This window comes from Sturnira hondurensis, unplaced genomic scaffold (genome assembly GCF_014824575.4).
Source record: "Sturnira hondurensis isolate 20B ecotype Veracruz unplaced genomic scaffold, ASM1482457v3 Scaffold0021143, whole genome shotgun sequence".
NCBI lineage: Eukaryota > Metazoa > Chordata > Mammalia > Chiroptera > Phyllostomidae > Sturnira > Sturnira hondurensis.
Genome location: NW_028093774.1, coordinates 9,888,452 through 9,903,872, shown reverse-complemented (window position 1 = coordinate 9,903,872; position 15,421 = coordinate 9,888,452). Strand labels below are relative to the sequence as shown.

Genomic DNA, 15,421 nt, shown 5'->3' with positions numbered 1-15,421 from the left:
TCACAGTTCGATTCCCACTCAGGGCAGGGTGCATGCCTGGGTTGCAGGCCAGTTCCCAGCAGGGGACTCACAAGAGGCAACCATACATTGATACTTCTCTCCTTCCCTTCCTCTCTAAAGATAAATAAATAAAATCTTTAAAAAAAGAAAGAAAAATATTCCAATGGCCACAACTAGACACACCCCATTTGTTCCTGTAACTGTAAAACATTTTCAAACAATGGACAATTAAGCTTCAAAATGATTCTAGTTCGAGGGCCTTTGTGATCTCAGTGTTTATTTTAAGAACAAATTGTTAGCCCTGGCTGGTGTGGCTCAGTGGATTGAGTGACAGCCTGCAAACCAAGGGTTCTCAGGTTTGATTGCCAGGGAGGGCACAGGCCTGGGTTGCAGGCCACACTGCCTGGAGGGGGGAACGTGAGAGGCAACCACACACTGATGTTTCTCTCCATTTCCCCACTTTCTAAAAATAAATAAATAAAATCTTTTGTTAAAAAAAGAACTAATTGCTACAGTGCTACAAAGTAAAAATCACTAATTTTACATAAGATACAGAACTTAATGGAGTAAGTATCAGTCAAATCACACAGAAAGCCATTGGAAGTTAGGATCTAGAAGAACAGTTAAAAACTCTCAAAAATAATGCTATAGGCAATTGAGATATGTCTAGATATCAAGAGATTACAGAAAGGCCCTTGGAAAAAATCAGTAAACTCATCTAATATTTTTGTAAAAATGACCCCCTTCATAATCACACGCCAAAAGTAAATGGTAAACCAAAGCATTTTATTTTGTACCAGCACACAGCTGACAAATTAGGTTAAAATATTAATACTTTATTCTTGGTCCACTCCATGAATTATCAAAGTTGTAACTATAACTCAGATTTTGTTAAATATGAAAGGTATCCTTTTATCATTTTAAATTATGGTTATATTTTCAAGATAAAGTACCAGTCTGATTCCCCTTCCTCATATTCTTCCCCCATTTACTATAAACTTTTAGTCCCTGTTTTATGTGGATTTACACAAACAGCCTTTTTAGGCCCTAATAATTCTCAATGAGGCAGACCTCCTTCCAGTTTTAACATGGACATTCAATCCATTCAGAAGAACCTCTGAGGAAAAGAACATCCAGCATTACTACCAACGGGGAAACTCATTCATTGGATGAATCTCAGTGGGTCATTCAGAGTTTCAATTACAATACAAAATGCAAAAACTATACAGTACTCTCTAGTTGGTATTTCATAGTTTATAGATATTAGTGGACAGTTGTGTTCTAAAAATATTTTAAACTAAAGCATTTATTCATTAACATAGTTTCAAAGGTGCTCTTCTTAACTTAATCTTCAACTGGCAGTGTTCCTTACAAGCTTCCACTGTGTTTAAGACGGACAAATCCTTTTGAAATATAAATAACGACTTCCTAAATTCCACGTTCGGGGTGCAGTTGAGCATTGAGGTTAAAAACCTGAGCTTTTGGAGCATGACTGACGGGGGCTCCTGCACTGGTTCCATTTACTAGCCGTGTAACCTGGGGCAAATTATTTAGCCTCTCTAAGTCTCAGTTTCTTTACCTGTAAAATAGAGATAACAGCAGTATCTATTTCACAGGGTTGTGAGGGTTAAATGAGATAATGTAGGCTCAGCATAATGCCTTATATTAGTATGTGCTCAATAACTTTCAGCTATTTTGTTTTTTTTGTAAGTTTACATTTTTAAGTAACATGTTCCCATGAAGATCTGTGACAATAAAATATATGTACCCAAGACTTGTCTTATAAGTTGCTTAAAATAAGTGAAATTAAAGGCTTTCAACTAAGAAAAGGTATGGGCATAATTTCTCCATGAACATATAAGAGACATTCCTCAGCAATACAGTATATTACATGTAGAAAATGCAGTTTTAAAATTAAGAAGAAAGCATCTATATTTAAAGTATATACAGTTAAAACATCTTGGACTTCATAACACCTTTCCTAAGTGATTTTTAAAAACTCAGTAGTTCTGTTTCATAAAATAAAATCTCCTCTAAAGTAGGTAGAATATGATTCTCTTCTCTTTAAAAAAGAAAATAAAATTCTGATATGAGGACATTAAGGGATTTGAAAAACAACAGCAAAAATGCACACCAGCTGAGGTTGTATAACTGCTAATCACTGCTACCTGCAATATTAAACCAAGAGCACATTTTTCCCCAAATGAGAGGTTCTGGTTGAGTCTCCACAGATCCCTTACCAGACTCTGATCAGAAAGTCACATGTATCTCTGCTACTCAAAGGAGCCATTCCTCAGAGTTATGAATAAAACATCTATGGCTACCATCTTTAAGGGACGAGAACACAATATAATCTGTTCCTGTTAAATCTAGGCCTGTGAAATTAAATTTTATGAACTGAAATGCATATAACTGAAATTTTTCCTAAAAGTGAAAATAATTTTTAAAGTCTAATTTTAACATCAAAACTTTAAAGACTATACATTAACCACATCTGCAAAATCCAACTTCTTAAATATGTCTTAGGTATAACAAAGTCCATTAAGGCACCAGGGAAAAAAAAAGCCCTTGCCTTGTCTAATTTTTAAGAAATCAGACTAAAATTAAATAATAATTTGGGAGTTGATTAGCAGTAAAGTTAGTGGAATGATAATCATATCCTTTTTTTTGAACTTTGATTTTGTATAAAAATAGTTCATATAGGAACTGCCTCATTCTTCCCAGTAAAAATTGTAATTTAATAGAAAACTTTAACTAAAAATTAAAATGTATGCAATTAGAGAAGAGTACTTACTCTTTACTACTTAGAGAAACTTAATTTTCCTAAGATGTCTTCCATTTGTCTTGACAATATACACAACCTCGAAAATTTTCTAAAACAACCAAGTAATAGTCCACTGAATCAGAATCTCTGGCTTTCATGGTAATAAGTTATTCAGTTGAAAAGTTCTTAATAAAATTTAAAAAGCCCCTTATTGTTCTAATTTTTTCTCAAATACAACAATCACTCATCCCATCTACCCACCTCCCTACTTAAACAAATATTTTCAACAACTGTTTTCTGATTTAATACTTACAGATTTATAATAATTTCTTGCAGTACTTAAAACACAGTTTAAAAAATGATCACATACCTGTCCATCTAAGTCAAACGCTAGGCAAGCTACACCATGGGTATGAACGTCCTTCAGAACTGACACGGTCTGTACAGTGTACGAGTCCCAAACACAGATATAAGGCTCTTTCCCAACTTGTCCTGTTGCTACCAGCACTCGTTCAGGATGCAACGCAAGGCTGCAAAACAAATACTTAAAATCACTCCTAGAGCTTCTGGAGTACTTTGTATATATAACATATACCAGTGTGTAAATGAGACTTTATCCATTTAAAATAATTTTGATTTAAAATAACTGCTATAGAAATCCATGCTAATAGTTACTACTTCAATAATCTATGTGCCAGTCAACGACAGACTTCATAATCCCTGTAATATGATATAGTGTGTGTTAAACTTCTGCGACAAAGGGGTTAGCACAAGGATCAGCTGAACCACAGCAACAGATCAGTGGCAACCCTACCACATTCCATTTTCTCACTTGGTGTTCATTTGTTTTCAAGCCCTCTTTCCTATTTCACTCTTTTAGTGGATAAAGTTAGACCAAATCTTAGTGTCCAAAAATAGTATTTAGTATCACTCCCACATTAGTATCAACCTTAAAGTACAAATCACATTTTAACAAACAGAAAGTTCACTCATAATTCATAAAAAATAATCTATGAGTCTTTAAAAACAAGACAAAGACGTAATAGTAAGAATTCATGTACATCAACAGAAGGCAAGGAATGAATATAAATTTCTCCTTGATACATTTTTCTACAAGTAGATTTCTACAAAAGAAAGAGCAAAACATTGGTGTGAGAGAGAAATATCGACTGGTTGCCTCCCTTGCACTCAGACCACGGATCATACCTGCCGGGACTGGGGATTAAACCTACAACCTTGGTATGTGCCATGACCAGGAATCAAACCTACAACCTTTCTGTTACAGGACGATGCTCCAACTGAACCACACCAGCCAGGACAATGACCAAAGTTTTTAAAGGGGTTCCAACACTTAGCAAAGTACCCACATTGTTAGATTGGGTTGGCCAAAAAGTTTGTTCAGTTTTTTTCTGTACCCTGGCTCTCGTAGTACTTAGTTTTCTTTAACTTCATTCAAAACATTGTGTTAGATTCTATTGCAACAGCTGTTGCAACAGCTGTCGTGTCAGCGTGCATTTTCTTAAAACTTAGCAAAATTGGTGAATTTTTATGCAGCCATTTTATACTGAAGATTGAAGAAGATATGCAACATTTTCAGTGAATTGTTTTATTATTTCAAGAAAGGTTAAAATGCAACTGAAACACAAAAAAGATTCATGTAGTGCATGGAGGTGTTGTGACAGATCAAGTGTGTCAAAAGTGGTTTGCAGCCCTGGCTGGCGTAGCTCAGTGGATTGAGCTCGGGCTTGCAAACCAGAGAATCGCGGTTTGATTCCCAGTCAGGGCACATGCCTTGGTTGCAGGCCAGTTCCCAGCAAGAGGATTCATGAGAGGCAACCATACATCGATATTTCTCTCCCTCTCTCCTTCCCTTCCCCTCTAAAGATAAATAAATAAAATCCTTTAAAAAATTCTCCCTGGAGGACATTTTTTAAAAAAGTGGTTTGCAAAGTTTCTTGGTACTACTGATATTCTGGCCAAATAATTCTTTGCTGTGGGGCTGTCTTATGCATTGGAAGATGTTTAGCAGCACCCCTTGCCTCTACTCCCTAGAGGCCAATAGTAGGAGATAGCCCCCCCCCAACACTATTGGCTCCTGCTATTTGAGACATACTCAAAATATCCAAATCAATAAAGTTATTGGTGAAAATGAGAAATGTGTCTTTTATTTTATGGAAAAAACTAAATGGACTTTTTGGCCAACCCAATATGTATGCATAATAGTAAATGAATAAATTTGTCTAAGCCCTGAGTTTTTTAAGGTTGACTTCCTAGCTCACCAGCTAACCATGGACTATTACAGTATCTAGAGCAGTGTTTCTCAACCCTGGCTGCGTATCAGAGTCATCTGGAAAGCTTAAAAATTAAAAATAGAAGGAAACAACAACAAAGAATCTATACCTGAGACCCACCTTAAACAAATTAGATCAAATTTGTAGGGATGAGACTCAGCCATTGGTGGTTTTATTATCTTTGCTTGGTTTTTAACTCTACAAGTAACTCTAAAATGCAGCCAGAGTTGAGGATCAGAAATCTAGGCGGCAGTTTTCAAACTTTATAATACACCGTTATCACCTGGAGGTGATTAAAATTGATTATTGGGCCCCACACCCAGAGTTTCTGATCAGACTTGGGGTGAACTGAGAATTTGCATTTCTAACAAGTTTTCAGGTGACGCTAATGATGCTGATTAAAGAATCACACTTTGAAAAGCAGTGATCTAGATAGAGTGTGCTTTTCAAACTTTAACATGTTTACAAATCACCTGAGAATGTTAAAATTCAGAGTCTAGTTTAGCGGGTCTGAGTGGGGTTGGAGGGCTGCATTTCTAAGGAGCTGCCAGGTGACGGCTGAGGCTGCTCGTCCAAGGACCACACATTCACGCAGCAAGGCTCTAGATCCGCCAGCCATGTGTAATTTTTCAAATAACCACGCAAGCTAGAAGCCGCTGGGTCAAATCTTAAACTAGGTCAGTTTTGTATACTAACAATAACACGACTCATTTTGATGACATCTTTCTGCTCCCCCTGTTCACCTGATTACCTGAGCACACCGTCTCCTGGCCTGTCTTGTAATCAGTACATACAGTTATCGCAACACAGCTGACATCTCCACTAAGATGAAACATTCTTCACTTAGTACAGCTGATCACTTCCTTCTCCCTGAAATACTATTTTCACTAACTTCCAAGACCCCACACTCCTGTTTTCCTCCTCCTGCTCCTCCTGCCACATCTAGTCCATTCTTTTTTGTCTCCTCCATATTCAAATGTTGGCATCACGGCAACTCACTTTTTGATCCTTTACCTACACTGCCTCAGTAATCTCATCCAGACTCAGGGCTTTAAAAACTATTTATAAGCTGATAACACCCAAATTTATACCAGCTCAGACTGCTTCCCTGCCTTACAGACACCTATCTTCGACAGCGTAATCTGCAGCTCCACGTGTCTGTCCACTAGCGCCTCAAACGGAGCACTTCCAAAACAGCGCTCAGGACCTCACCTCCCCCACACAGCAGACTTGCTCTTCCCACAGTCTTTCCCAACTCAGTCACTGGCAACTCCATTCTCTCCGCTGTTTGGGCCAAAAACAGTGATGATCACTGACCTTTCTTTTCTGTCGCAATTCTTATCTGACCCACCAGTAAATAATGCCACCTCTGTCTTCAAAATTCGTCTGAGCCTTTCTCACCACTCCCACCGTTACCACTCTGGTCCGCACCACCCATATGTCTGGACGGGGTCATTGCACCAGTCTCCTAAACCGTCTCTGCCTCCACCCTGCCCCCTCCCTTAGTTTGTTCTCAGCAGGGGAGCCAGAGTGACCTTGTTAAATAAAACGTTACATCAAATGACATCGCTAATTTGATTAAATTGTTCCAATAACTTCCAACCTCACACAGATAAGAAGGCTAAAATCTTCTCAAGAGCCTACAAGGTCTGACACTTTGCCCCCACACCACTCTTACTACTTTCACCCAAACTCACTACACTCCAACCACACTAACTTTCAACGGTTCCTCAAACACACTACGCATTCCACTTCAGGGCTTTTGCACTTCACAGCCCCCTGGTCTGAAATATCCTTCCCTGAGATATTCACACAGCACACCCCCTCACCTCCAAGTCTCTGCTAAAGTGGTACCTTTAGTAGTGTTACCTTCATTCTGCAGAGTGAGGCCTTCCTGGCCTCCCCATCCAAACACCTGGCTAAGCTCTTCCCAACAGTCTCTCTCTCACTCTCCTGCCTTTTTTCTTAGCCCTTAATTACACATGGTGCAAGAGATCTTTTCTTCAATTGTGGCAGACAGGTTGTGTTCTCAAGAAAGAAAATTGATCGGGCCTCACCATAATCGGGTAAAGAGTGGTTTTCAACAGCTCTGTATTTATGGTGTGCAAACTTCATTTATTCAACACAAGTCAAAAGTTTAGCTGGAAAAACAATGCAGAATGTAAGTTTCCATGGTGAGTCAATATATTATGTGTTTATATGGGTTCAGGGTAGCAACTTCTTTGAGTCAGGCAGGGATTAATGTAAACCTACTTATCTCCTCAATGTTTCCAGATATATGGTCAGTATTTCCCAAACCTGGCTGATAACCAAAATCATTTAAGGATCTTTTGCCAATTCTAGGCATTTCCTCAGCTTCACTAAGTCAGAATCTTCCATGCCTAGAGCCCAGAAATCTTTTTTTTTTTTTAAATGCCCCAGATGAGTCTATTCGGGAAGCACACTGCCAGTTCGTATTCCAGCATGCATTCCTAGAATCCTTAACCTGAACAGTTTGAGAAACATATGTAAACCCTTCCCTCTACCCCAGTACCAGAATTTCCTTAAGCATTGTTTACCACCTAGGAGCTGTACTTCAAAAGTAAGAGAATATATTCAGACTTAGTAAAATATCCCTGTGTCTAAGTAACTAGAATTAGATGAGCGTAACTTTCACAGACTATGTAATTCTATTCTGTGAGATTTCATTTTGTGTCTGCATATAAAAATATTTATCACTATTTGTTTTTGAAATACTGCATAGTTTAAGGGATAAAATTAACAGATGGTTTCAGGAAAAGGTAGGAATTATCTAGAACAGTTCACACTGTTATAAATGTACATTAAACGTATATTTATTATTTAATTATGGAAAAAACAAATATTTAGATTTGTATTATCATAACTATTTTCCTTCATTATTTTTATGTTTCATGTTGAATAGATAATAAAATAATACTTTGCAGTAATTAAGAATAATATGATATACTAAATTCTTAGAAGCTATTAGGAACTTACTGTTCTTTCAAAGCCTTTTCACTCATCAAAGAAATACTTATTGAGCATCTGCTTTGTGCAAGGACCCCTGCCTTAAAGTATTCAGAGTTTAAAGACACAATTGGTCAAGTAAAGAATCAGTTAGAATACCATGTGTACTAGTGATAGCACTAGTGTACCTGTGATATACCATATCACATGTACAACATGGAGACATAACAGTTCACAGTGATGGTTCCTACTGAATCTAATACCTCATCTGGGTCTTTAAGAAAAACATAGAGGAATAGTCATCAGAACAAATGAGTGAAGGTATAGAATCCCAGGAAGAGGTACCATCAGATGCAGTGGCCTCTTGCTAAAAGAGAGTACTTGAAAGAGTTGTCTGTACTATCTTTAGCTTTTTTCCCCAGTCTTGGCTCTATTTTAGTTCTCCATAGCAGCCCTTGTCAAGTTCACTGATGACCTCCACATCTGCCATATCCAGTGGTCAATTCTCTGTTCTCATCTCTTTTGATTCATTATCATTTGCCATATCACTCCACCTTCTTAATATGCTTTTTAAGTGGTGTCTGGGACACATGTTAGTGTAGAAACAGGCATTTCTTGGTTTATTTATTCTTTCATCAAATATTTATCAATTACCTATTATTTGCCAGGAACTATTCTTAGCACTAGAGATGCAGCCGTGAACCAAACATGAAATTCCCAATCGTCATGGAACTTTATCTACTGTGGGGAGATAAACAATGTAAACCTTATATTTATATATAAATTATCTACATAGTATATATATATATATATATATATATACTATATATACGAGGGATCAAAAAATGGAATTTATTTATAAAAAATTGTGTATTCTTACATGTTTAAATTTCAGTCACCTTCAAAGTACTCTCCATTTGATGCAATATATCTATCAAGACATTTTTCCACTTCCATTTTTCCATCACCAATTTTGATGCCTTCTAGTGCTTTCTGCTGTTTTTGTTTCACCTCTTCCACATCAGCAAAACTTTTCCCTTTGAGGACTTTTTTCATCCAAGGGGGAAAACATCACTCAGAGAGAGACAGGTGAATAGGGAGGGTGGGCACAGGGCGCATGCCCTTTTAGGTTGAAAACTGCTGAACACTCAGCACAGTGTGGACAGGTGTACTTATAAATAATCCATCATGAAATGAGCAAATGTGCTCAAAGTCTTCAAAAAAAATTTCACAGAGGCCGAACACAGCCTCTCACAATGCCAGTGGGTTCACTGATACAGAGTGGTTCCTAGAACGCTCACCTAGCTGGGGAGGCCTGTACTACAAGGGGTCTGTCCTCCAGAAGATAATTCTGGGGTCTTTTGGGGTCCCCTCTCATACAGTATATGTAAATATATACTATATAGACACATCAGTTTTCTTTCTTAAGAATATCATCTACCACAACTGAAGAAAAGAGCTACACCTTTCATTTTGTCTAAAATAAAAAAGTCATATCTATTGTGTTGGCCAAAGAGTCTGTATGGTTTTTTTCTGTAGAATAAAGTCATTTTTAATTTTCACGAATAACTTCATTGATTTGGATATTTTGAGCATGTCAGCAGTCTCCTGCATAGTAGAACGTTGACAGTTCTCAATTAACATCTCTATTCGATTGCTATCAACTTCAACTGGTCTACCCAACCGTGGAGCACTGTCCAGTGAAAAATGTCCAGCATGAAGCTTTGCAAACCACTTTTGACATGTTTGATCAGTCACGGCACTTTCTCCATACCCTGCACAAATCTTTTTTTGCATTTCAGTTGCATTTTTACCTTTCTTGAAATAATAAAGCGTAACAGGCCAAAAATGTTGCATATTTCCTTCCATCTTCAATATTTAAGTGGCTACACAAAAATTCACCTGTTTGGTAAACTTTTTAAATGCACACTGATAAGACAGCTGTTACAATACAATTTAACGAAACTGTTTTGAATGAAGTTAAAGACAACTAAGTCTTTAGAGCTAATAGAGCCAGCTTATTGAAAAAACCAAACTTTTTAGACAACCTAATGAAGCAATGAATATTATTATTGCTTCAATAATAATATTGAAGCAATATTATTATTGAATAATAATAATATTATTATAACCTGCAACCATATAACATACTTTACAAAGTATTTCAGATGCATTATGTCATTTAAGCTCATCACTACTTGTGAGACACTTTCACCACATTTAGAAAAAACAACTTCAAATTCCATACTTACAAAATACATAAACAATGGGCTCAGGCAGTTCAATGTAAAGGTTCACTCACCGAAGAAAACCAACTATATTCTATCAATGGTCTTCACTGGTGATAAATGATTTCAAAACTCAATAATAATCACTACTTCAAGAAGAAACTTTTCTGACTTGGCTGGTGTGGCTCAGTGGATTGAGCATCAGTTTGTGAACTGAAAAGTCACTGGTTAAATTCACCATTGGGGCACATGACTTAGCTGCAGGCCAAGTCCTCAGTTGGGGGGTGTGCAAGGGGCAACCACTGGATGTTTCTTTCTCTCCTAGACATCTCCCTCAGAGAGGTTTTTATCCCTTTCTTTTTCCCCTCCCTTGCCCTCTTTCTGAAAATAAACAAATAAAATCTGAAAAAAGGAACTTGTCAAAAATGTGTTGATGGGCAGTATCTAAAAAATACATAAATAAATGTTAAAAGCTGTCACATCCTTTGGGAAAACAACTGGCAAAAGTTTCAAAATACAGACCAACCTATAAATGTGCATCTTACACTAAAATCAGTGGTCTAGCATATCTTATAACCTGGTCTTAAACCTGTAATAAATGCTGAAAACTAAAGAATTTCATCATTACAACTTGCAACAGAATAGAGGGTGGCGCAAAAGTAGGTTTACAGTTGTGGGTACATGAAACAGATTAAATTCTTGTACTATTTTCTATATGAACAACTGTAAACCTACTCCCCCCACACCCTGCAAAAACAAGAAAAAGTGTCAATAAAAGTCCTGTATTATTTCTGACAGTGAAACGAATTTCTATATAAATCAGTACTGACATAAATACAACTAAAGACTAAATTACTAGAGAAGAATAGAGATACACAGTAAAAACAACAAGCAACATGGAGGAAATGGTAAGTCATGTGGCACCATTTATAGCAATACTAGATGTATTACATTTGTGCCACATGATTCAGATTTTACTATTCCATTGCAAATTTTTAGGAAAGTGTTTGTTGTCATAAATTATTTTAAGGATAAATCCTTTGTGTAAAACCACAACATGTATTCAATTATGGCAAAAATCTGAGTAATTTGCCATTTTGTAATATTTTTAGATAATATACCGGTTGTGCGACTACAAGTATCATAGGAAGGCAGAAGCATTACCTACTTTAGAGTTTACTGACACAATTATAAAAATTCAAGCAGTGTGACAAGTGACATAGCTTCTAATTACTGCTGGAAGAACAAAAGCATAGTTTACACCATCATATAAATCATACCTAGATTTAAAAGGCCCTCATACCATACTGCCCTCAAACACCAAGGAGTACAACAATAGAAATACACTCTGAGAAGACCTCAAAATCCTTGACGCCTCCCCACCTACGGAATTCAACCTAACAGACCGAGGAGAGGAGGGCTGCTTTAACCAGGTACAGCTCCTACCTGCTGCACTGTGGGCAACCTCACATAACACATGGGCGACAAAGAAACTGGGAAGGATTAGTGAAAAAGACAAGAGAATTGGGGTCAAGTGTGCTCTTGGGGTTAATAACAAGCAAATGAACCCGAAACACCCTGACTCCCTATTCCACAATCTCAATTCTCACTCAGCTTATCTTTACTCCATCTCACCCGACCTCATGTGTGTCCTAGGCCTCCTTTTCGCCCTTACAGAGCAAGGATGTACAGACACACAATATTAAAAAAGGAAACAACTTTGCTATTTAGAGAAGGTAGGCTTCTTGCCTATAAGACACCAATCTCTAATACTGGATTTGAAATGCCCAATTTAAATCCTGTGAAACATAAATAAGGAAATAAAATGGAGTAACCAAATCCAACCACAGAATTTCTGTTAAAAATCCAGAGGCAGAACACAAACACATTCTCAGAATATTTTAAATATATGCTGCTTCTGTCAAGGACAAGTGTGCTGTACAGGAAGCAGTAATCAATGGCGTAGAACAGTGATTTTCAACCTTTTTCATCCCATGGCACACCAAACGGAATTTCTGCACCACGCCAAACAATACATTTTTTGCCAATCTGACCCCAAAAAAGGTATAATTTTGACTCACTCACACAGGAAGGCTATTGTTGTGTTGGCTGTTGTTATTTTTGTATTTGACAATCTAAAGGAAAAGAGGTCAGTGTCCTTGACTAAACAGTCAGGTACTGCATGTTTCAAAAATTCCCTCGGCGCACTAGTTGAAAATCGCTGGCCTAGAATAATTTCTGCTGCTTTTAACTTTATTCGTCACAAAAGTTCTGCGGAAACACTGACTGAAAATTACACTTCAAAGACACCATTCACTACAGAGATGGCAATGAGCACTAGGACCAAGTTTAGGATTCCGCCCAAAGAAGAATTATATAAAATGGAGAAAAATGTGATTTAAGCAAAAAATACAAAAGTAAACTTATTGAGGAGGATTTTAAAGATGAGAAAACAAGGGGATCGGAAAACGGTAGAATTGCTATTAGTAGCTTCTCTCGGGTGAAACCTACCCCGAAACTGCCTTTAGGTGTTAATGTCCAATGAATTGCCTGAAGGTTGCCGGGGTTTCTTTTCTATCTGTCGATAATAGCAGGCGGTGAAACCTGAACTAATTATTACGGGCAAGAGGTGAGTGCCCGCCACCATGCCACCTGGGCGCGCTCCCCAGGACCAGCCTACAGCGGGCGGTACTTGGTTTTGATCAGTTCATTAGGTAAAGGATCCCCGCCGGCGCTCTACGACTTCGTTTAATGAGAAATTTCGGGGCGGGATTTAGAGTGCATTGCTACCCGAATAACCTTTTTGCGGTATCATAAATTTGTTAGAGGGAGGAGGACGCAAAGACAGAAAACCGAACGCCAGTCGCGGGCTTGGTGTCAGCGCTCCGCCCCTAGGGAGACTCTAGGACCCAAAGATGGGGAAAGTAGGGGGTGAACAGGGTGCGTTCCGGACGAGACACTCGCGGGGCGCTCTCCGGGGCGATGCTTCCTGCAGGACGCGGTCACCGCACCCTGCAAACTCCGAAAACTGTGAGCCTCCGTGACCGCTGCCGCCCCCGCCCCCAGTACCTGATGATGTCGTCGCTGTGGCCCCGGTAGAACTTTTGCCGGTGTTCCCGCGGGCTGTACACCACGCCGACGCCCGCCACGAAGTACACGATCTCCTTGGCCGCCGTGTAGTAGAGGTTGTTGCGGCACTGGTGGCCCCGGTAGCCGTACACCCACTCGAGCCGCAGGTGGCAGCTCGGGGCGCTCCGGGCCGCCATGACGGAGCGCCCACCCCGCCGCTCTGGCTCCCGGCTGTGGCGGCCGCTGGCGGCGGCAGTCGGGCGAAGAAAGCCGTCCGGCTGGCGCCCGGGACTCGCCGCCGGGCCGCGTCCTCTAAACCGCGCCTGGCAGGTGCATGTCGCTTCTTCTGGACGCCGCCGCCTCAGCCCACGGGCGGGAGGAAAACCTTCGCCTCGCGAAACATGCCGAGAGCCGCGGGCGCCGCCAGCCGTCAAGTGGATGCCGCGCGCCCTTCGCCCGCCTGGGCTCGCTTCGCCTCAGCCCGCTGCGCCGAGGCGGTGAGCGCGGGCCCGCCTCCCGCCTCCACTCCCCGGCGGCCGCCCGCGCACCGGCTCCCAGCCCAGCCACCTGCGGCGCCCGCCGTGCGCCGCGGCCGCGTCCCACTGCCCCGCGAGCCCGCGCCGCGCGCCCGGGGACCGAGAAAAGCGGCCTCGCGCGGCCCCGCCCACTCGCCGGCGCCGGCGCGCGCTGGTCCCGCCCCTCCGCTCCCAGCGCGGGGCCGTGAGCACGCGGCGTGATCCCGGGAGCCCTCTCCGGGTTGCCGCTCCTGCGCCGTCGCGCTCCTCCAGCGTCGAGCCCCGCCACCTGCGGCCTTGAGCGGCTACCGTGGCGCCCTGATCCCGACCCTCCCGCACACGGGGAGCTGAGCTCTCAGGGAGACGTCCAAGTCGCGGGCGGACCCTCGGCGACCCACGGCCTCTATTGCTGGGAGTACTCGCCGGGGAAGCACCTGCTGGTCTCACCAGGTCTCAGTACCGGGCCAGGAGTACAGTGAGGCCTGGGAAGATCAACACCGGCATGCTAACCTCGTTTCCCCCCTGGTACCGTGTGTGTGTTTCTCGCTGTTTCATAGTGCTCGCTGCACCAGACATTGAGTGGGGATAACACCTGATTTCTTCACTGTACATTTTCTCATTTATGTAGGTGACCTTCAAAGCTAAAGGAATTTAGACCGTAAAATAACATGCCAGATCAGATTTACTAATAAATAGCTATGGTACCTGAAATTTTTTAAAGTATTATTTTGAACGCCAATAAATTCAGGATACTTCTTGCATTTTAGTAATGGCTTGAATATTTTGATCCTGCAGAATGCAATAGATGCCTGGCTGTGTCAATTTCCCTGCTGCTCTGTTTCCTAGGTGCCCCCTTCTCATAGAAATATGGCCAAGGTTAGCCAGTACCTGCAAAAAATATTTTGAAATCCACATTTTAAGAGGTTTTAAGTGCAGGATGATAGCCACAAGTTTTACAACAAGAAATTCTAACTACTAACATGAATCCTGTGTCTAAAAATCACCGTTTTGGTTTCCCTGAGAAATACTAAAACTTGGAAATCTGACAAAAGTTAGAAGAAACTAGCTTCCTTTTGAGGAAAGGGGACTACTCAAAAGTGATGATTCCTATGTGGTACCGATACCTTGTAATGGAGGTAAACAGTCTCTACTTCCATGCAAATTATCAATCTCAGACGAGAGGATACCTTTCAGTTTTGGTTGACTTCCAGGATACATGGAGGGGAGAAGGGCCATATCAGAGGAAGGAATTTGCATAAATGTCATGAAAAGCAACCTGAAAAGAAGCGAGATTTGGTGAACTCTGTGAGGAAGGCTGAAAATAGAAATCCAATTCACTGGAGTTCACTGTTTTCATCTAACAGGGTAGTGAGGAACTATGATGCAGAAAAATCTGTAAGGACTTCATAAAATTCCCAAGCTTTCAGATGTCCTTCAGTTTATTATTTTTGCAATTCTTAGAGTGATTAGTCATAAAATTCTGGTAGTGAAAGGGTCCTAATTTTCAGAAAGCAGCCAAGAATTAGAAGAGGGTAGTGAGCAGGAGTGGGGAAAACATACCCAACTCTGTAGCTTATCTCCCGCTAG

The 15,421-nt window shown here is 40.5% G+C and overlaps 1 protein-coding gene across 7 annotated transcripts in view; it reads right to left on the bottom strand.

The window, feature by feature from the left end:
- Positions 1-13,915, bottom strand: part of EML5 (EMAP like 5) — a 125,868-nt gene extending 111,953 nt beyond the window's left edge. For all 7 annotated transcript variants that reach the window (XR_005064362.1, XM_037031603.1, XM_037031604.1 and 4 more), the window contains exons 1-2: positions 13,320-13,915; positions 3,135-3,294 (exon numbers count right to left, since the gene is read on the bottom strand). Coding sequence is in view for 6 of the 7 variants with exons in the window: in XM_037031603.1 (XP_036887498.1) it covers positions 3,135-3,294; positions 13,320-13,516 (357 nt within the window). In the remaining variant the exon portion in view is untranslated. The remainder of the gene's footprint in view (positions 1-3,134; positions 3,295-13,319) is intronic.
- Positions 13,916-15,421: the final 1,506 nt, after the last annotated feature.